General features: G+C 40.0%; 1 protein-coding gene across 7 annotated transcripts in view; it reads right to left on the bottom strand.

The window, feature by feature from the left end:
- The window catches only part of LOC145441974 (uncharacterized), a 128389-nt gene that overhangs the window by 24016 nt on the left and 82532 nt on the right, over positions 1 to 21841 (bottom strand). For 5 of the 7 annotated variants that reach the window (XM_080319936.1, XM_080319933.1, XM_080319930.1 and 2 more), the window contains 29 exons: positions 20336 to 20430; positions 19877 to 20033; positions 19554 to 19811; positions 19214 to 19486; positions 18035 to 18295; positions 16116 to 16210; positions 15657 to 15813; positions 15334 to 15591; positions 14994 to 15266; positions 14126 to 14386; positions 12207 to 12301; positions 11748 to 11904; positions 11425 to 11682; positions 11085 to 11357; positions 10217 to 10477; positions 8298 to 8392; positions 7839 to 7995; positions 7516 to 7773; positions 7176 to 7448; positions 6308 to 6568; positions 4485 to 4579; positions 3689 to 3848; positions 3373 to 3630; positions 3041 to 3313; positions 2249 to 2509; positions 1568 to 1662; positions 1146 to 1302; positions 821 to 1078; positions 484 to 756 (listed from right to left, as the gene is read on the bottom strand). In XM_080319936.1, coding sequence (XP_080176062.1) covers positions 484 to 756; positions 821 to 1078; positions 1146 to 1302; positions 1568 to 1662; positions 2249 to 2509; positions 3041 to 3313; positions 3373 to 3630; positions 3689 to 3848; positions 4485 to 4579; positions 6308 to 6568; positions 7176 to 7448; positions 7516 to 7773; positions 7839 to 7995; positions 8298 to 8392; positions 10217 to 10477; positions 11085 to 11357; positions 11425 to 11682; positions 11748 to 11904; positions 12207 to 12301; positions 14126 to 14386; positions 14994 to 15266; positions 15334 to 15591; positions 15657 to 15813; positions 16116 to 16210; positions 18035 to 18295; positions 19214 to 19486; positions 19554 to 19811; positions 19877 to 20033; positions 20336 to 20430 — 6006 coding nt within the window. The remainder of the gene's footprint in view (positions 1 to 483; positions 757 to 820; positions 1079 to 1145; positions 1303 to 1567; positions 1663 to 2248; positions 2510 to 3040; positions 3314 to 3372; positions 3631 to 3688; positions 3849 to 4484; positions 4580 to 6307; positions 6569 to 7175; positions 7449 to 7515; positions 7774 to 7838; positions 7996 to 8297; positions 8393 to 10216; positions 10478 to 11084; positions 11358 to 11424; positions 11683 to 11747; positions 11905 to 12206; positions 12302 to 14125; positions 14387 to 14993; positions 15267 to 15333; positions 15592 to 15656; positions 15814 to 16115; positions 16211 to 18034; positions 18296 to 19213; positions 19487 to 19553; positions 19812 to 19876; positions 20034 to 20335; positions 20431 to 21841) is intronic. The other 2 variants (XM_080319934.1, XM_080319935.1) reach the window with 2 other exon arrangements.

The following is a 21841-nucleotide window of genomic DNA, read 5'->3' as shown; positions in this document are numbered from 1 at the left end:
AAATGACTCGACTAGACATATGCCAAAACTACAAAAGTGAAATGGTCTTGTCCTTGTGACTCGGAACCTTGAGAGTTTGTTACAGCCCTGCCAACTAATGACGAACGGTGACAAGATTAAAGACGCAAGATTGCCAGTCTGGCTATTACAATGTGGCATTTCTGAACATGCTTCGTATTCGTTATCACGAGAGATTATTTACTTGGAATTATTTCACATTCAAAATCCTAACTTTTGACTGAAATATACCCTAATACTACATTTCTTCAGCATGCCATCGCGCACCGCATCCGCGAACTGTATGTTCGACACGACTGCTTTATATAGCCCATTAGGACTGCCGACTAAATCCTTAATATATACAATTATACATCCACTCAGCATTCGCGCAATCAATTATGCCAGCAATAAATTGTACTGCGTATATCCCTACTAAAAGATGTCGCACATTTTAATGTTACTGTTGCATTCGGATATTCTTACCAGTTTGTGTTTGTATAACACCAAAACTGTGGTTTGCGCCCGCATTGCTCGTTGCAATTACCACAATGTAGTATCTAGTTCCGCCCGAGAGACCACTCAGTGTCTTTTGCGTGTCGTGGAGTAACACCTCCTCTTCAGATATCACAGATCCATCGCTTGATTTATTGGCGACCACAAAGATATGAGTTGCAGCGCTAACGTGTGTCCATCCTACTGTTACCGAATTTACGGTAGTTTCTATTACTCTGACATTGTGGGCATCGCTTAACAACTCTGAATTGAAATTCGATAGAAACGGTTGAGCGTAAATCAACGTAATTAATATTCTTCAATTTACTTGTAGCGAAGTCGAATTCAGTTGGAAAACTTTTTCCGGAAGGGCTGTATGCAGTTATAGATCCATTGTAATAAGTACCGGGGATCAGATTTCGAATACTATCATTGCTTGTTGTAAAGTTGGTGCGGATGATATTACCACCGGTAGATGGGGTCAGAGTGACTTCATATTTCTCAGCGCTCCTGACGATATTCCACGATAGGTCCACCGTAGTTGTACTGATTACAGTTACTGGCGTGACCGTTACATTTGCGGGTGCTGCAACAATATATCATATATCATTACGCTAAATCTGAGTCAGACGCACGAAGACATTTCATCCAACCTGTCGCGAAGGAAACTGGTTTTGGATTTGTAGTCCAAGCTCTCACGCTAATACTGAACTTCGCTGCGATTGACACGTTGTATTGCGTCCCAGGTATTAAGGAATCAATTGTTGCTGTGAGACTTTTTGGTGTCATCGTTCGTCGTCCCCACGCAACCTTGAAATTAGACCAAGATAACATTTTGAGGTCACGTTTTGTAGACGCACCATCAATACTCAAATTCTGAAACGCTGTATAATCGATTAATTTGTAAATGAAATTTAAACGATTGAGAATAAATAATGGTGGAAAATACGATCGAGGTAGCACTCCTCCATAGTCAAGTGTTGTGGGTAAGATTGACGCATTTGCATTGCATCAAGTTGATGAATAGGCTCTATCTGGGTCTTATCTAACCCCCACACAAGATGCCGAGACTTACCCTGTATTCTATAGCACCAGCTACTTCTTCCCATGAAACCACCACTTTCGTCTGCTCCACACTTGATACAGCAAGCCCACTTGGATACGTAGGCGCTAAAGAAAGACACGTGTTACATGTGTCTGTATTAGAAATAAATGAGCTACAATTTTGATTTAATTTAAATAGCGTTTGCAATCGCTAAAATTTCTAGATTTGGGAAATGTGTCGCATGCATAGCGTATATAGGCCTACCGATGCTCCGGTAATCTGTCACTACTTAAAATTCTGCAACATTAGTGACATGTAATATATCGATATTTATCATACCTTTTGCGCCTTGAAACGGCGCTGCACACCCTTAGACTAAAAGCAGCAACATTAGGTGACACTATTACCGTTCTTAAATAATTTCGAATAAAATTACACTCATTTCTATGAATGAATGACGTTTCTTTCTAATATTCATTTTTGTATGCGGGGTTACCCATATTATTATTCAAAACATCGATAGTGACATAAAATCACGCGAATCACGCATAAATTCAAAGTCGAATCGAGTGGTAACCGAGTAACGGATCTGCATGTACCCGGAGATATGAATCAAACTAAGGATTATTAATTTGAATGAAAAGCACCAATTTCAGTAGGTCGGTTGGATACTGCAGACCATGCCGCCCACAGTATCCTGAAATATCTTACTCGTTTTTCCATGCCCAGATATCGATGCATTGTTACCAAGATTGTCAATGTACATGACCGTGACATTGAATAGAGTTCCACTCAGAAGTCCAGAGAAGTAGGCCGTATTGCCTGCTTCCGTCGTTTCACGGAGAATCCTCCCACTTTGGTCGAGAACTGTGACTTTGTGATCGACATCCGCCTCGATTTTGGTCCAGTTCACTAAGAAGCTGGTTGGCGTGTTGTTGTAAATTTGAACTGATTCGTTTAGACCCAACAATGCTGCAATTAAGATGATGAGGGTGAATAGAGAAGGCTATATTCCACTAATCAATTCACTGATATATCCACGCATATAAAAATTTAAATCAAACGAACGGTATCCCATATCACGATATTCCCACGTCTACTCTGAGCATCATAGGTCACAACAACATTCTAGGAGGTATGGTAAAGTAATCTGCATGACTATTCGAGTGGAAGTAGAAGCAGAACTGGCACCATAAATTTTCACTCAATTACAAGTGGAAGTTGATTTATTCCAAAAGTACCTCAAGTACAAGTAGAAAACAAAAGGTTAGAAAAATACTCTTGTAACAAGTTTTGACAAGTAGATATGTTCCAGGTGTCCAGCTCAATCGGACGTATGTTATATACGTTTGAGAATGCAAGAGGCATCTTGGCAACAACGTATTATGACTCCACTAATAGAGCAATGTTCGAAATTATATTCTGTGATGAAACAAATCCAAAAACTGGTTTCTGCAAGATATTACTCATTGCAGCGGTACTGCTGTCTTCGATAGTTCTTACCGGTTTGCGCAGGTATTACAAGGAAACTGCGGTTTGCGCCCGCATTGCTCGTTGCTATTACCGCAATGTCGTATCTAGTTCCGCACGAGAGGCCAGCCACTGTCGTTTGCGTGTCGTTGCCCGGCACATCCTCTTCAAATACCAGAGACCCATTGCTAGATTTCCTGGCGACCACGTAGATATGAGTTGCAGCGTTAACGGGAGTCCATTCTACCGTGACCGAATTGGCAGTAGTTTCTGTGACTCTGGCGTTGTGGTGTTCGCTTAAAAGCTCTGAATGGATTCGATAAAGCGAGCGCACATCACCGTTATTGTGATTCAACTTCCGTTACCTGTAGTGAAGTTCAGTTCGGTCGGAAAGCTCTTTCCGGAGAGACTGAATGCGGTTACAGATCCAATGTATTCTGTACCGGGGATGAGATTTTCAACTCGATCACCTTTTTTTGTAACGTTGGTTCGAATGATATCGCCTACAGTCGATGGGGTCAGAATGACTTCATATTCCTCAGCGCTCTTGACAATATTCCACGACAGGTCCGCCGTAGTTGTGCTAATTACAATAACTGTCGTGAGCGTTACATTCGCGGGTGCTGCAACGGTAACCGATGTAAAAACACGAAATCTGCACACGAAGACATTTTCTCCAACCTGTCGTGAAGGAAACTGGTCTTGGATTTGTGGTCCACGCGTCCTCGCTAATACTGTACGTAGCTGCAATTGACACGTTGTATTGCGTCCCAGGTGTTAGGGAATAAATTGTTGCTGTTGGAAGACCTTTTGTTCTCGTCGCTACGCCACCACACTCAACCTTAAAATTAGAATTGGATACCATGATGCCGCCGCGTGCCGGCGCCACCATCTGTATGTTTCGAATAAGTCGGCTGATTTATAAAGGTCATTCATACAGTTGTGACGAAAAAACTATACCTCAGTTTGATGAACAGTTGTATCATAGTGTCCTATATGGTGTCCACAGGGACAAATCTCACGGCTCAGTGAAATTGCATCACGTCACAATTTCCATTTGACTACAGGCAATTTGACGGTCATTTTTGACCGGCTTGCCGAGCATTAAATTTGGTAAAACGGGTATCAATCGAAAGCTGACTCTGCACTGATTACGAAAATGTAAATTTTATTCCGCTCGTAGCCCTGGAACTCCCACAATCAGCCTCGAATTTTTCATTGTTATGGAGATTGGCATTGGGACGCAACAATGCTGTCTGGCTCTTTTTCTCTTGAGCTACTCTCTCAAGCAATTGTTATCGAACGAATATTTCTGTCTGTTTAACAATTATCGTACTGATGTAGTTTGCGTTAAAGAAGGTAAAGTAGTATGCTTGTCTCGTCGTGCATAAGACTGACCGCATTGGAATAGCGGAAGGTTGATACATCGATTGTATCTGTTTCTTATCAAACCCACAATCACGATGATGTGACTTACCCTGTATTCTATGGCACCAGCCACATCTTTCCATGAAACCACGACTTTCGTCTGCTCCACACTTGATACGGTTAGACCGTTCGGATAGGTAGGCACTAAAAAGGCACCTGTTATGTTACATATATATGCCCCGTATATAGCAGTCTACATACCACTCTAAAAGTGCGTAATCATCTTCAATCGTATGTTCGTAAATATCACTAGACATATTTTCGTCACGGGAAGCATAGTTACCTTCCTTAGGTCAGGATTTATCACCGCCGACCTTTTTGCCGTGTGTATTTCAGTTGCTATGATGCTGGGGGAAATTACAGACTCTATTATTGTTCTGTCATAATTGCTAATACAAATAGACTTCCATAATTGCGAATACAATTAGACGCAAGCATATGTGTTTTTACATTATTCTATTCCCTTGTTTGGGAGTGCGTTTACCCATATTGATGTGGTTGCATTTAAATCAAACATCAATTTATATCAAACATGTTTAAGACAACGCTCTTGTTTACAACATGCTTTTAATGCTTTTTTAGGCAACGACGTCGAGAGTATTCAATGGTGACGTCATAGTGGATTGACATTGACAATTCATAACATAGGGTAAACTTTACTCCTTTGACGAAATATCTAGCTGTTGCAACGAATATGTTGAGGGTTCCAACCATCCCATATGGAGTACGTCGGCTATGTTGGGTGTTAATCATCCGTAGGCTCGCATGTTTTTTGCATATTTACGCAAATATGGCATACATATACAACTTTAGAAAATGCAATAATATTTGATTATTTAGGGAGATAGGTACATATGTAATTGGAAATCATTTATGTACAGTACATGATGTCCGAAAAAAGTCTTCAACTGGGATAAATCTCATAGCCGTAAATATAATGACGTTACTGTATTTTGTTTCAAAACAGTCATCAGTATATACAAATAACAAGTAGTATGCATTTCTGAACTTTATAACACCACTGAGATGTATTTTCATCAGCCCATACAACGAAAAATGAGATTTAAGTCAAAATTAGCCAGAAATTATCTTCAAGACAAAGCCAGCCAATTTGAAAAATAACAAGGTCATATTCCGAATCAGTGCTCTTCGTGACCTCCAAAACCACTCCTGCTCTGCCTGAAATAAGTGTTGATCAATGTTATTCAATATCGATAACGTGGAATTCCGAACCATTCTCAATTCCCACTCTTCAGGGGTGCATTATTTACTTCTGCGGATTAAATTCGTACCGCGGACTGAGGCTGCAGTGATAAGAACATTCGAAAATAGCAATTTCGGCGTCTGGACATATCAACATCGTAGGTTTTGTCAGACACGGTGTGGCGATTTGGGGCCAATCATTTAGCATCGCACTTCGTGAAGTATTTTGTCGGGCGGACATTGCAAGCGCCGAAATGTTAGCGTGTAATAGCCCCGCCCAAGAAAGGTTGAACACCTGTAGATTAAAATCATCCCAACGGTCGCCAACCGCCTCGGGAGATGTTGGTACCGTTTTATCCTAATTGCGAATACGATTAAAATCATTTCTGGGAATCACGCCTGTTTTTATCTTCTAATAGTTTGTTTTTGGAATGGGGTTACCAATATTTATACGTTTTTGGAATGGGGTTACCCATATTTATATAAAGAAATATCTACAGTGACATTTAATTTGCTCGAAGCGCGAAAAAATGCCCAAGTGCCATACATTTGTAAATAATGAATCAAATTCAGGATTATTAACTTGGGTGATAAGCTTTTTGCATCAGCTTCGGTAGGTCCGTTGAATAATACAGTGTAATCCGCAAACAGTATTCAGTAATTTCTTACGCGTTGTTCCATATCCAGACATCGATGCATTGTTACCAAGCTTGTCAAAATACATGACCGTGACATTGAATTCAGTTCCACTCGGAAGTCCAGAGAAGTAAGCCGAATTGCCTGTTTCCGTCGTTTTACCGTGGATCTTTCCAGTTTTGTCTAGAACTGTGATATTGTGCTTGACATCCGCCTCGATTTCGGTCCAGTTCACAAAGAAGCTTGTGGGCGTGATGTTGTAAATTTGAACCGATTCGTTCAGTCCCAACAATTCTGAAATTAAGATGAGGTTGCATAAAGTATGTTCCACCAATCTATTGACTTTATATCTGTACGTATAAATAATTAAATCAAAAGGACGGTAAACATTGAAAAATTATATATTTATAGAAATTGGATCCACCCCACAGTATATTCACAAAGCTTCTCTGAGTATACGAGATGTCATAACCTAATCAGAGGTGGTAGAAGTAATCATCATTACTACTCGTGTAGTAAAAGTATAAGTGGTACCTTACTCAATAAGTAGCTTCGAATAGTAGATGTATTTCAAGTGTCCAGTTACATCGTAAATGAGTTTCTAACCGGGACATGATTGAAATCAAGAGATTGTCTGTCGGGCAGTTACAATGTGACATACGAACATGATCCACATTGGTGATCATGGGGCAGTATTTTGTACCTGGGAGTACTTGCAATCCTAGCCTTTCATCGAAATCGACGAGATAATACCAGCAATTTTCAGTTAGTTAGGATTGTATCCCGAATCCGTCCAGTGAACTTTGTTTTTAATATGCCAGCGTTAAAATGTACTGCATTTACCCCGAGAAGAAGTTGTGAGACGGTATATCTATACCACTGTATTCGGTATAGTCCTTACCTGTTTGTGCTTGAATAGCATTAAAACTGTGGTTTGCGCCCACATTGCTCGTTGCAATTACCGCGATGTCATATCTAGTCCCGCACGAGAGGCCAGTCAGTATTTTTTTCGTGTCGTCCGGCGACACCCGCTTTTCATATACCAAAGATCCATCGCTTGATTTATTGGCGATCACGAAAATATGAGTTGCAGCGGTAACGGGAGTCCATTCTATTGTGACTGAATTGACATTAGTTTCCGTGACGCTGGCCTTATGGCTATCGTTTAAGAGCTCTGAATGGATTCGATAAAAGCGGTTTTAGCGTATATCACTCTAATTATGATTCAACCTTCATGTTACTTGTAATGAAGTTAAACTCGCTCGGAAAGCTCTTCCCGGAGAGACTGAATGCGGTTATGGATCCATTGTAATAAGTACCGGGGATGAGATTTCGAATATTATCACTGTTTGTTGTAGAGTTGGTGCGGATGATATCGCCAACGGTCGGTGCGTTCAGAAAGACTTCGTATTTCTCAGCACTCTTGATGCTATTCCACGACAGGTCGACCGCAGTTGTTCGAATTACCGTTATCGATGTGACCGTTACATTCGCGGGTGCTGCAACGCCAAACGATGTCATAACACGTGATCTGCGAAGGACGCACGAAAACATTTCATCCTACCTGTCGTGAAAGAAACTGGTTTTGGATTTGTGGTCCAGTTTCCCCCGCTAATACTGAACGTAGCTGCGATTGACACGTTGTATTGCGTCCCGGGTATTAGGGAATCAACTGTTGATATGAGACCTTTTTCTATAATCGTTCCGCGCCCCCACGCAACCTGAAAATTAAATCTGGATAACATGGTGCAGTTGTGTGCTGGGAATACCATCGTCATGTAGTGTATGCTGCGCTGCCGTCGATGGATTTGTAAAGGTCATTCAAGCAATTGTTATCGAACGAATATTTCCAACTGATTAACAGTTATCGTGCCGATGTGGTTCGCGTTAAAGAAGGTAAAGTAGTATACTCGTCTATAGTCAGCTGTCGTGCATAAGACTGACCGCATTGGAATAGTGGGAAGTTGATGCATCGATTGTATCTGTTTCTTATCAAACCCACAATCAAGATGATGAGACTTACCCTGTATTCTATGGCACCGGCCACATCTTTCCATGAAACCACCACTTTCGTCTGCTCCACACTTGATACGGTTAGACCGTTCGGATAGGTAGGCACTAAAAAGGAACATGTTATGTTACATATGTCTCTGTATTACTAATATATAATTTATAGTTACGATTTGAATAAAATAAGGTTTGTAGTCGCTTCACTTATATTTGAAATCCGAAGCGTATTTTGCCCCATATATAGCAGTCTACATACCGCTCTAAAAGTGCGTAATCATCTTCAATCGTATGTTCGTAAATATCACTAGACATATTTTCTTCACGGGAAGAATATTTACCTTCCTTAGGTCAGGATTTATCACAGCCGACCTTTTTTCCGTATGTATTTCAGTTGCTATGATGCTGGGGGAAATTGCCGACTCTATTATTGTTCTATCATGATTGCTAATACAAATAGACTTTCATAATTGCGAATACAATTAGACGCAATCATGTGTGTTTTTACATTATTGTATTTCTATGTTTGGGAGTGCGTTTACCCATATTGATGTGGTTGCATTTAAAACAAACATCAATTTAAATCAAACATGTTTAAGACAAAGCTCTTGTTTACAACATGCTTTTAATGTTTTTTAGGCAACGACATCAACAGTATTCAATGGTGACGTCATAGTGGATTGGCATTGACAATTCATAACATAGAGTAAACTTTGCTATTTTGACGAAATATCTACATACTATAGCTGTTTCAACGATTGTGTTGAGGGCTCCAACCATCCCATATGGAGTACGTCGGCTATGTTGAGTGGTAATCATCCGTAGGCTCGCATGTTTTTTGCATATTTACGCAATTATGGCATACATATACAACTTTAAAAAATGTAATATTATTTGATTATTCAGTGAGATACGCACATATGTAATTGGAGATTATTTATGTACAGCATATGATTTTCCAAAACGTCTTCAACTAGGATAAATCTCATAGCCGTAAATATAATGACGTTACTGTATTTTGTTTCAAAACAGTCATCAGTATATACAAATAACAAGTAGTATGCATTTCTGAACTTTATAACACCACTGAGATGTATCTTCATCAGTCCATACAGCGAAAAATGAGATTTAAGTCAAAATCCTCCCAAAGGTTATCTTCAAAACAAAGCCAATTTGAAAAAAAAACATGGTCATATTCCGAATCAGTGCCCTTCGTGACCCCCAAAACCACTCCTACTTTACCTAAAATAAGTGTTGACAAGTGTTATTCAATATCGATAACGTGGAACTCCCAACCATTCCAAATTCCCATTCTTCAGGGGTGCTTTATTTACTACTGCGGAATGAATTCGTACCGCGGACTGAGGCTGCAGTGATAAGAACGTTCGAACATAGCCATTTCGGCGTCTGGACATATCAACATCGTAGGTTTTGTCAGACACGGTGTGGCGATTTGGGGCCAATCATTTAGCATCGCACTTCGTGAAGTATTTTGTCGGGCGGACATGACAAGCGCCGAAATGTTAGCGTGTAATAGCCCCGCCCAAGAAAGGTTGAACACCTGTAGATTAAAATCATCCCAACGGTCGCCAACCGCCTCGGGAGATGTTGGTACCGTTTTATCCTAATTGCGAATACGATTAAAATCATTTCTGGGAATCACGCCTGTTTTTATCTTCTAATAGTTTGCTTTTGGAATGGGGTTACCAATATTTATACGTTTTTGGAATGGGGTTACCCATATTTATATAAAGAAATATCTACAGTGACATTTAATTTGCTCGAAGCGCGAAAAAATGCCCAAGTGCCATACATTTGTAAATAATGAATCAAATTCAGGATTATTAACTTGGGTGATAAGCTTTTTGCATCAGCTTCGGTAGGTCCGTTGAATAATACAGTGTAATCCGCAAACAGTATTCAGTAATTTCTTACGCGTTGTTCCATATCCAGACATCGATGCATTGTTACCAAGCTTGTCAAAATACATGACCGTGACATTGAATTCAGTTCCACTCGGAAGTCCAGAGAAGTAAGCCGAATTGCCTGTTTCCGTCGTTTTACCGTGGATCTTTCCAGTTTTGTCTAGAACTGTGATATTGTGCTTGACATCCGCCTCGATTTCGGTCCAGTTCACAAAGAAGCTTGTGGGCGTGATGTTGTAAATTTGAACCGATTCGTTCAGTCCCAACAATTCTGAAATTAAGATGAGGTTGCATAAAGTATGTTCCACCAATCTATTGACTTTATATCTGTACGTATAAATAATTAAATCAAAAGGACGGTAAACATTGAAAAATTATATATTTATAGAAATTGGATCCACCCCACAGTATATTCACAAAGCTTCTCTGAGTATACGAGATGTCATAACCTAATCAGAGGTGGTAGAAGTAATCATCATTACTACTCGTGTAGTAAAAGTATAAGTGGTACCTTACTCAATAAGTAGCTTCGAATAGTAGATGTATTTCAAGTGTCCAGTTACATCGTAAATGAGTTTCTAACCGGGACATGATTGAAATCAAGAGATTGTCTGTCGGGCAGTTACAATGTGACATACGAACATGATCCACATTGGTGATCATGGGGCAGTATTTTGTACCTGGGAGTACTTGCAATCCTAGCCTTTCATCGAAATCGACGAGATAATACCAGCAATTTTCAGTTAGTTAGGATTGTATCCCGAATCCGTCCAGTGAACTTTGTTTTTAATATGCCAGCGTTAAAATGTACTGCATTTACCCCGAGAAGAAGTTGTGAGACGGTATATCTATACCACTGTATTCGGTATAGTCCTTACCTGTTTGTGCTTGAATAGCATTAAAACTGTGGTTTGCGCCCACATTGCTCGTTGCAATTACCGCGATGTCATATCTAGTCCCGCACGAGAGGCCAGTCAGTATTTTTTTCGTGTCGTCCGGCGACACCCGCTTTTCATATACCAAAGATCCATCGCTTGATTTATTGGCGATCACGAAAATATGAGTTGCAGCGGTAACGGGAGTCCATTCTATTGTGACTGAATTGACATTAGTTTCCGTGACGCTGGCCTTAAGGCTATCGTTTAAGAGCTCTGAATGGATTCGATAAAAGCGGTTTTAGCGTATATCACTCTAATTATGATTCAACCTTCATGTTACTTGTAATGAAGTTAAACTCGCTCGGAAAGCTCTTCCCGGAGAGACTGAATGCGGTTATGGATCCATTGTAATAAGTACCGGGGATGAGATTTCGAATATTATCACTGTTTGTTGTAGAGTTGGTGCGGATGATATCGCCAACGGTCGGTGCGTTCAGAAAGACTTCGTATTTCTCAGCACTCTTGATGCTATTCCACGACAGGTCGACCGCAGTTGTTCGAATTACCGTTATCGATGTGACCGTTACATTCGCGGGTGCTGCAACGCCAAACGATGTCATAACACGTGATCTGCGAAGGACGCACGAAAACATTTCATCCTACCTGTCGTGAAAGAAACTGGTTTTGGATTTGTGGTCCAGTTTCCCCCGCTAATACTGAACGTAGCTGCGATTGACACGTTGTATTGCGTCCCGGGTATTAGGGAATCAACTGTTGATATGAGACCTTTTTCTATAATCGTTCCGCGCCCCCACGCAACCTGAAAATTAAATCTGGATAACATGGTGCAGTTGTGTGCTGGGAATACCATCGTCATGTAGTGTATGCTGCGCTGCAGTCGATGGATTTGTAAAGGTCATTCAAGCAATTGTTATCGAACGAATATTTCCAACTGATTAACAGTTATCGTGCCGATGTGGTTCGCGTTAAAGAAGGTAAAGTAGTATACTCGTCTATAGTCAGCTGTCGTGCATAAGACTGACCGCATTGGAATAGTGGGAAGTTGATGCATCGATTGTATCTGTTTCTTATCAAACCCACAATCAAGATGATGAGACTTACCCTGTATTCTATGGCACCGGCCACATCTTTCCATGAAACCACCACTTTCGTCTGCTCCACACTTGATACGGTTAGACCGTTCGGATAGGTAGGCACTAAAAAGGAACATGTTATGTTACATATGTCTCTGTATTACTAATATATAATTTATAGTTACGATTTGAATAAAATAAGGTTTGTAGTCGCTTCACTTATATTTGAAATCCGAAGCGTATTTTGCCCCATATATAGCAGTCTACATACCGCTCTAAAAGTGCGTAATCATCTTCAATCGTATGTTCGTAAATATCACTAGACATATTTTCTTCACGGGAAGAATATTTACCTTCCTTAGGTCAGGATTTATCACAGCCGACCTTTTTTCCGTATGTATTTCAGTTGCTATGATGCTGGGGGAAATTGCCGACTCTATTATTGTTCTATCATGATTGCTAATACAAATAGACTTTCATAATTGCGAATACAATTAGACGCAATCATGTGTGTTTTTACATTATTGTATTTCTATGTTTGGGAGTGCGTTTACCCATATTGATGTGGTTGCATTTAAAACAAACATCAATTTAAATCAAACATGTTTAAGACAAAGCTCTTGTTTACAACATGCTTTTAATGTTTTTTAGGCAACGACATCAACAGTATTCAATGGTGACGTCATAGTGGATTGGCATTGACAATTCATAACATAGAGTAAACTTTGCTATTTTGACGAAATATCTACATACTATAGCTGTTTCAACGATTGTGTTGAGGGCTCCAACCATCCCATATGGAGTACGTCGGCTATGTTGAGTGGTAATCATCCGTAGGCTCGCATGTTTTTTGCATATTTACGCAATTATGGCATACATATACAACTTTAAAAAATGTAATATTATTTGATTATTCAGTGAGATACGCACATATGTAATTGGAGATTATTTATGTACAGCATATGATTTTCCAAAACGTCTTCAACTAGGATAAATCTCATAGCCGTAAATATAATGACGTTACTGTATTTTGTTTCAAAACAGTCATCAGTATATACAAATAACAAGTAGTATGCATTTCTGAACTTTATAACACCACTGAGATGTATCTTCATCAGTCCATACAGCGAAAAATGAGATTTAAGTCAAAATCCTCCCAAAGGTTATCTTCAAAACAAAGCCAATTTGAAAAAAAAACATGGTCATATTCCGAATCAGTGCCCTTCGTGACCCCCAAAACCACTCCTACTTTACCTAAAATAAGTGTTGACAAGTGTTATTCAATATCGATAACGTGGAACTCCCAACCATTCCAAATTCCCATTCTTCAGGGGTGCTTTATTTACTACTGCGGAATGAATTCGTACCGCGGACTGAGGCTGCAGTGATAAGAACGTTCGAACATAGCCATTTCGGCGTCTGGACATATCAACATCGTAGGTTTTGTCAGACACGGTGTGGCGATTTGGGGCCAATCATTTAGCATCGCACTTCGTGAAGTATTTTGTCGGGCGGACATGACAAGCGCCGAAATGTTAGCGTGTAATAGCCCCGCCCAAGAAAGGTTGAACACCTGTAGATTAAAATCATCCCAACGGTCGCCAACCGCCTCGGGAGATGTTGGTACCGTTTTATCCTAATTGCGAATACGATTAAAATCATTTCTGGGAATCACGCCTGTTTTTATCTTCTAATAGTTTGCTTTTGGAATGGGGTTACCAATATTTATACGTTTTTGGAATGGGGTTACCCATATTTATATAAAGAAATATCTACAGTGACATTTAATTTGCTCGAAGCGCGAAAAAATGCCCAAGTGCCATACATTTGTAAATAATGAATCAAATTCAGGATTATTAACTTGGGTGATAAGCTTTTTGCATCAGCTTCGGTAGGTCCGTTGAATAATACAGTGTAATCCGCAAACAGTATTCAGTAATTTCTTACGCGTTGTTCCATATCCAGACATCGATGCATTGTTACCAAGCTTGTCAAAATACATGACCGTGACATTGAATTCAGTTCCACTCGGAAGTCCAGAGAAGTAAGCCGAATTGCCTGTTTCCGTCGTTTTACCGTGGATCTTTCCAGTTTTGTCTAGAACTGTGATATTGTGCTTGACATCCGCCTCGATTTCGGTCCAGTTCACAAAGAAGCTTGTGGGCGTGATGTTGTAAATTTGAACCGATTCGTTCAGTCCCAACAATTCTGAAATTAAGATGAGGTTGCATAAAGTATGTTCCACCAATCTATTGACTTTATATCTGTACGTATAAATAATTAAATCAAAAGGACGGTAAACATTGAAAAATTATATATTTATAGAAATTGGATCCACCCCACAGTATATTCACAAAGCTTCTCTGAGTATACGAGATGTCATAACCTAATCAGAGGTGGTAGAAGTAATCATCATTACTACTCGTGTAGTAAAAGTATAAGTGGTACCTTACTCAATAAGTAGCTTCGAATAGTAGATGTATTTCAAGTGTCCAGTTACATCGTAAATGAGTTTCTAACCGGGACATGATTGAAATCAAGAGATTGTCTGTCGGGCAGTTACAATGTGACATACGAACATGATCCACATTGGTGATCATGGGGCAGTATTTTGTACCTGGGAGTACTTGCAATCCTAGCCTTTCATCGAAATCGACGAGATAATACCAGCAATTTTCAGTTAGTTAGGATTGTATCCCGAATCCGTCCAGTGAACTTTGTTTTTAATATGCCAGCGTTAAAATGTACTGCATTTACCCCGAGAAGAAGTTGTGAGACGGTATATCTATACCACTGTATTCGGTATAGTCCTTACCTGTTTGTGCTTGAATAGCATTAAAACTGTGGTTTGCGCCCACATTGCTCGTTGCAATTACCGCGATGTCATATCTAGTCCCGCACGAGAGGCCAGTCAGTATTTTTTTCGTGTCGTCCGGCGACACCCGCTTTTCATATACCAAAGATCCATCGCTTGATTTATTGGCGATCACGAAAATATGAGTTGCAGCGGTAACGGGAGTCCATTCTATTGTGACTGAATTGACATTAGTTTCCGTGACGCTGGCCTTATGGCTATCGTTTAAGAGCTCTGAATGGATTCGATAAAAGCGGTTTTAGCGTATATCACTCTAATTATGATTCAACCTTCATGTTACTTGTAATGAAGTTAAACTCGCTCGGAAAGCTCTTCCCGGAGAGACTGAATGCGGTTATGGATCCATTGTAATAAGTACCGGGGATGAGATTTCGAATATTATCACTGTTTGTTGTAGAGTTGGTGCGGATGATATCGCCAACGGTCGGTGCGTTCAGAAAGACTTCGTATTTCTCAGCACTCTTGATGCTATTCCACGACAGGTCGACCGCAGTTGTTCGAATTACCGTTATCGATGTGACCGTTACATTCGCGGGTGCTGCAACGCCAAACGATGTCATAACACGTGATCTGCGAAGGACGCACGAAAACATTTCATCCTACCTGTCGTGAAAGAAACTGGTTTTGGATTTGTGGTCCAGTTTCCCCCGCTAATACTGAACGTAGCTGCGATTGACACGTTGTATTGCGTCCCGGGTATTAGGGAATCAACTGTTGATATGAGACCTTTTTCTATAATCGTTCCGCGCCCCCACGCAACCTGAAAATTAAATCTGGATAACATGGTGCAGTTGTGTGCTGGGAATACCATCGTCATGTAGTGTATGCTGCGCTGCCGTCGATGGATTTGTAAAGGTCATTCAAGCAATTGTTATCGAACGAATATTTCCAACTGATTAACAGTTATCGTGCCGATGTGGTTCGCGTTAAAGAAGGTAAAGTAGTATACTCGTCTATAGTCAGCTGTCGTGCATAAGACTGACCGCATTGGAATAGTGGGAAGTTGATGCATCGATTGTATCTGTTTCTTATCAAACCCACAATCAAGATGATGAGACTTACCCTGTATTCTATGGCACCGGCCACATCTTTCCATGAAACCACCACTTTCGTCTGCTCCACACTTGATACGGTTAGACCGTTCGGATAGGTAGGCACTAAAAAGGAACATGTTATGTTACATATGTCTCTGTATTACTAATATATAATTTATAGTTACGATTTGAATAAAATAAGGTTTGTAGTCGCTTCACTTATATTTGAAATCCGAAGCGTATTTTGCCCCATATATAGCAGTCTACATACCGCTCTAAAAGTGCGTAATCATCTTCAATCGTATGTTCGTAAATATCACTAGACATATTTTCTTCACGGGAAGAATATTTACCTTCCTTAGGTCAGGATTTATCACAGCCGACCTTTTTTCCGTATGTATTTCAGTTGCTATGATGCTGGGGGAAATTGCCGACTCTATTATTGTTCTATCATGATTGCTAATACAAATAGACTTTCATAATTGCGAATACAATTAGACGCAATCATGTGTGTTTTTACATTATTGTATTTCTATGTTTGGGAGTGCGTTTACCCATATTGATGTGGTTGCATTTAAAACAAACATCAATTTAAATCAAACATGTTTAAGACAAAGCTCTTGTTTACAACATGCTTTTAATGTTTTTTAGGCAACGACATCAACAGTATTCAATGGTGACGTCATAGTGGATTGGCATTGACAATTCATAACATAGAGTAAACTTTGCTATTTTGACGAAATATCTACATACTATAGCTGTTTCAACGATTGTGTTGAGGGCTCCAACCATCCCATATGGAGTACGTCGGCTATGTTGAGTGGTAATCATCCGTAGGCTCGCATGTTTTTTGCATATTTACGCAATTATGGCATACATATACAACTTTAAAAAATGTAATATTATTTGATTATTCAGTGAGATACGCACATATGTAATTGGAGATTATTTATGTACAGCATATGATTTTCCAAAACGTCTTCAACTAGGATAAATCTCATAGCCGTAAATATAATGACGTTACTGTATTTTGTTTCAAAACAGTCATCAGTATATACAAATAACAAGTAGTATGCATTTCTGAACTTTATAACACCACTGAGATGTATCTTCATCAGTCCATACAGCGAAAAATGAGATTTAAGTCAAAATCCTCCCAAAGGTTATCTTCAAAACAAAGCCAATTTGAAAAAAAAACATGGTCATATTCCGAATCAGTGCCCTACGTGACCCCCAAAACCACTCCTACTTTACCAAAAATAAGTGTTGACAAGTGTTATTCAATATCGATAACGTGGAACTCCCAACCATTCCAAATTCCCATTCTTCAGGGGTGCTTTATTTACTACTGCGGAATGAATTCGTACCGCGGACTGAGGCTGCAGTGATAAGAACGTTCGAACATAGCCATTTCGGCGTCTGGACATATCAACATCGTAGGTTTTGTCAGACACGGTGTGGCGATTTGGGGCCAATCATTTAGCATCGCACTTCGTGAAGTATTTTGTCGGGCGGACATGACAAGCGCCGAAATGTTAGCGTGTAATAGCCCCGCCCAAGAAAGGTTGAACACCTGTAGATTAAAATCATCCCAACGGTCGCCAACCGCCTCGGGAGATGTTGGTACCGTTTTATCCTAATTGCGAATACGATTAAAATCATTTCTGGGAATCACGCCTGTTTTTATCTTCTAATAGTTTGCTTTTGGAATGGGGTTACCAATATTTATACGTTTTTGGAATGGGGTTACCCATATTTATATAAAGAAATATCTACAGTGACATTTAATTTGCTCGAAGCGCGAAAAAATGCCCAAGTGCCATACATTTGTAAATAATGAATCAAATTCAGGATTATTAACTTGGGTGATAAGCTTTTTGCATCAGCTTCGGTAGGTCCGTTGAATAATACAGTGTAATCCGCAAACAGTATTCAGTAATTTCTTACGCGTTGTTCCATATCCAGACATCGATGCATTGTTACCAAGCTTGTCAAAATACATGACCGTGACATTGAATTCAGTTCCACTCGGAAGTCCAGAGAAGTAAGCCGAATTGCCTGTTTCCGTCGTTTTACCGTGGATCTTTCCAGTTTTGTCTAGAACTGTGATATTGTGCTTGACATCCGCCTCGATTTCGGTCCAGTTCACAAAGAAGCTTGTGGGCGTGATGTTGTAAATTTGAACCGATTCGTTCAGTCCCAACAATTCTGAAATTAAGATGAGGTTGCATAAAGTATGTTCCACCAATCTATTGACTTTATATCTGTACGTATAAATAATTAAATCAAAAGGACGGTAAACATTGAAAAATTATATATTTATAGAAATTGGATCCACCCCACAGTATATTCACAAAGCTTCTCTGAGTATACGAGATGTCATAACCTAATCAGAGGTGGTAGAAGTAATCATCATTACTACTCGTGTAGTAAAAGTATAAGTGGTACCTTACTCAATAAGTAGCTTCGAATAGTAGATGTATTTCAAGTGTCCAGTTACATCGTAAATGAGTTTCTAACCGGGACATGATTGAAATCAAGAGATTGTCTGTCGGGCAGTTACAATGTGACATACGAACATGATCCACATTGGTGATCATGGGGCAGTATTTTGTACCTGGGAGTACTTGCAATCGGTTGCCCGACATATGAGCATGCGACACAATGGAAAACGACAGTTCAGCATGGAACACATCAGCATGCGTCACTTCAGCATGTGACTGTATAACCCAAAAACTTACCCTAACCCGAAACATAGCCTAACCTAACCTAACCTAGCCTAACCTAACCTAAACCCTAACCCTAACCCAACCATAAACCTAACATAACCTACCCCTAACCCGTAATTTAACCCACATGCTCATGTGTCGCATGCCAAATTGTCGCATGCCGAAGTGTCGCTTGCTGTAATGTCGCATGCTCATATGTCCACGGACCCTTGCAATCCTAGCCTTTCATCGAAATCGACGAGATAATACCAGCAATTTTCAGTTAGTTAGGATTGTATCCCGAATCCGTCCAGTGAACTTTGTTTTTAATATGCCAGCGTTAAAATGTACTGCATTTACCCCGAGAAGAAGTTGTGAGACGGTATATCTATACCACTGTATTCGGTATAGTCCTTACCTGTTTGTGCTTGAATAGCATTAAAACTGTGGTTTGCGCCCACATTGCTCGTTGCAATTACCGCGATGTCATATCTAGTCCCGCACGAGAGGCCAGTCAGTATTTTTTTCGTGTCGTCCGGCGACACCCGCTTTTCATATACCAAAGATCCATCGCTTGATTTATTGGCGATCACGAAAATATGAGTTGCAGCGGTAACGGGAGTCCATTCTATTGTGACTGAATTGACATTAGTTTCCGTGACGCTGGCCTTATGGCTATCGTTTAAGAGCTCTGAATGGATTCGATAAAAGCGGTTTTAGCGTATATCACTCTAATTATGATTCAACCTTCATGTTACTTGTAATGAAGTTAAACTCGCTCGGAAAGCTCTTCCCGGAGAGACTGAATGCGGTTATGGATCCATTGTAATAAGTACCGGGGATGAGATTTCGAATATTATCACTGTTTGTTGTAGAGTTGGTGCGGATGATATCGCCAACGGTCGGTGCGTTCAGAAAGACTTCGTATTTCTCAGCACTCTTGATGCTATTCCACGACAGGTCGACCGCAGTTGTTCGAATTACCGTCATCGATGTGACCGTTACATTCGCGGGTGCTGCAACGCCAAACGATGTCATAACACGTGATCTGCGAAGGACGCACGAAAACATTTCATCCTACCTGTCGTGAAAGAAACTGGTTTTGGATTTGTGGTCCAGTTTCCCCCGCTAATACTGAACGTAGCTGCGATTGACACGTTGTATTGCGTCCCGGGTATTAGGGAATCAACTGTTGATATGAGACCTTTTTCTATAATCGTTCCGCGCCCCCACGCAACCTGAAAATTAAATCTGGATAACATGGTGCAGTTGTGTGCTGGGAATACCATCGTCATGTAGTGTATGCTGCGCTGCAGTCGATGGATTTGTAAAGGTCATTCAAGCAATTGTTATCGAACGAATATTTCCAACTGATTAACAGTTATCGTGCCGATGTGGTTCGCGTTAAAGAAGGTAAAGTAGTATACTCGTCTATAGTCAGCTGTCGCGCATAAGACTGACCGCATTGGAATAGTGGGAAGTTGATGCATCGATTGTATCTGTTTCTTATCAAACCCACAATCAAGATGATGAGACTTACCCTGTATTCTATGGCACCGGCCACATCTTTCCATGAAACCACCACTTTCGTCTGCTCCACACTTGATACGGTTAGACCGTTCGGATAGGTAGGCACTAAAAAGGAACATGTTATGTTACATATGTCTCTGTATTACTAATATATAATTTATAGTTACGATTTGAATAAAATAAGGTTTGTAGTCGCTTCACTTATATTTGAAATCCGAAGCGTATTTTGCCCCATATATAGCAGTCTACATACCGCTCTAAAAGTGCGTAATCATCTTCAATCGTATGTTCGTAAATATCACTAGACATATTTTCTTCACGGGAAGAATATTTACCTTCCTTAGGTCAGGATTTATCACAGCCGACCTTTTTTCCGTATGTATTTCAGTTGCTATGATGCTGGGGGAAATTGCCGACTCTATTATTGTTCTATCATGATTGCTAATACAAATAGACTTTCATAATTGCGAATACAATTAGACGCAATCATGTGTGTTTTTACATTATTGTATTTCTATGTTTGGGAGTGCGTTTACCCATATTGATGTGGTTGCATTTAAAACAAACATCAATTTAAATCAAACATGTTTAAGACAAAGCTCTTGTTTACAACATGCTTTTAATGTTTTTTAGGCAACGACATCAACAGTATTCAATGGTGACGTCATAGTGGATTGGCATTGACAATTCATAACATAGAGTAAACTTTGCTATTTTGACGAAATATCTACATACTATAGCTGTTTCAACGATTGTGTTGAGGGCTCCAACCATCCCATATGGAGTACGTCGGCTATGTTGAGTGGTAATCATCCGTAGGCTCGCATGTTTTTTGCATATTTACGCAATTATGGCATACATATACAACTTTAAAAAATGTAATATTATTTGATTATTCAGTGAGATACGCACATATGTAATTGGAGATTATTTATGTACAGCATATGATTTTCCAAAACGTCTTCAACTAGGATAAATCTCATAGCCGTAAATATAATGACGTTACTGTATTTTGTTTCAAAACAGTCATCAGTATATACAAATAACAAGTAGTATGCATTTCTGAACTTTATAACACCACTGAGATGTATCTTCATCAGTCCATACAGCGAAAAATGAGATTTAAGTCAAAATCCTCCCAAAGGTTATCTTCAAAACAAAGCCAATTTGAAAAAAAAACATGGTCATATTCCGAATCAGTGCCCTTCGTGACCCCCAAAACCACTCCTACTTTACCTAAAATAAGTGTTGACAAGTGTTATTCAATATCGATAACGTGGAACTCCCAACCATTCCAAATTCCCATTCTTCAGGGGTGCTTTATTTACTACTGCGGAATGAATTCGTACCGCGGACTGAGGCTGCAGTGATAAGAACGTTCGAACATAGCCATTTCGGCGTCTGGACATATCAACATCGTAGGTTTTGTCAGACACGGTGTGGCGATTTGGTGCCAATCATTTAGCATCGCACTTCGTGAAGTATTTTGTCGGGCGGACATGACAAGCGCCGAAAT

This window comes from Botryllus schlosseri, chromosome 6 (assembly GCF_051294905.1).
Source record: "Botryllus schlosseri isolate E-star chromosome 6, Bs_hap1, whole genome shotgun sequence".
In the NCBI taxonomy this organism is placed as follows: Eukaryota; Metazoa; Chordata; class Ascidiacea; order Stolidobranchia; family Styelidae; genus Botryllus; species Botryllus schlosseri.
The sequence above is the reverse complement of the archived record's forward strand: the minus strand, read 5'-3'. Positions and strand labels throughout refer to the sequence as shown.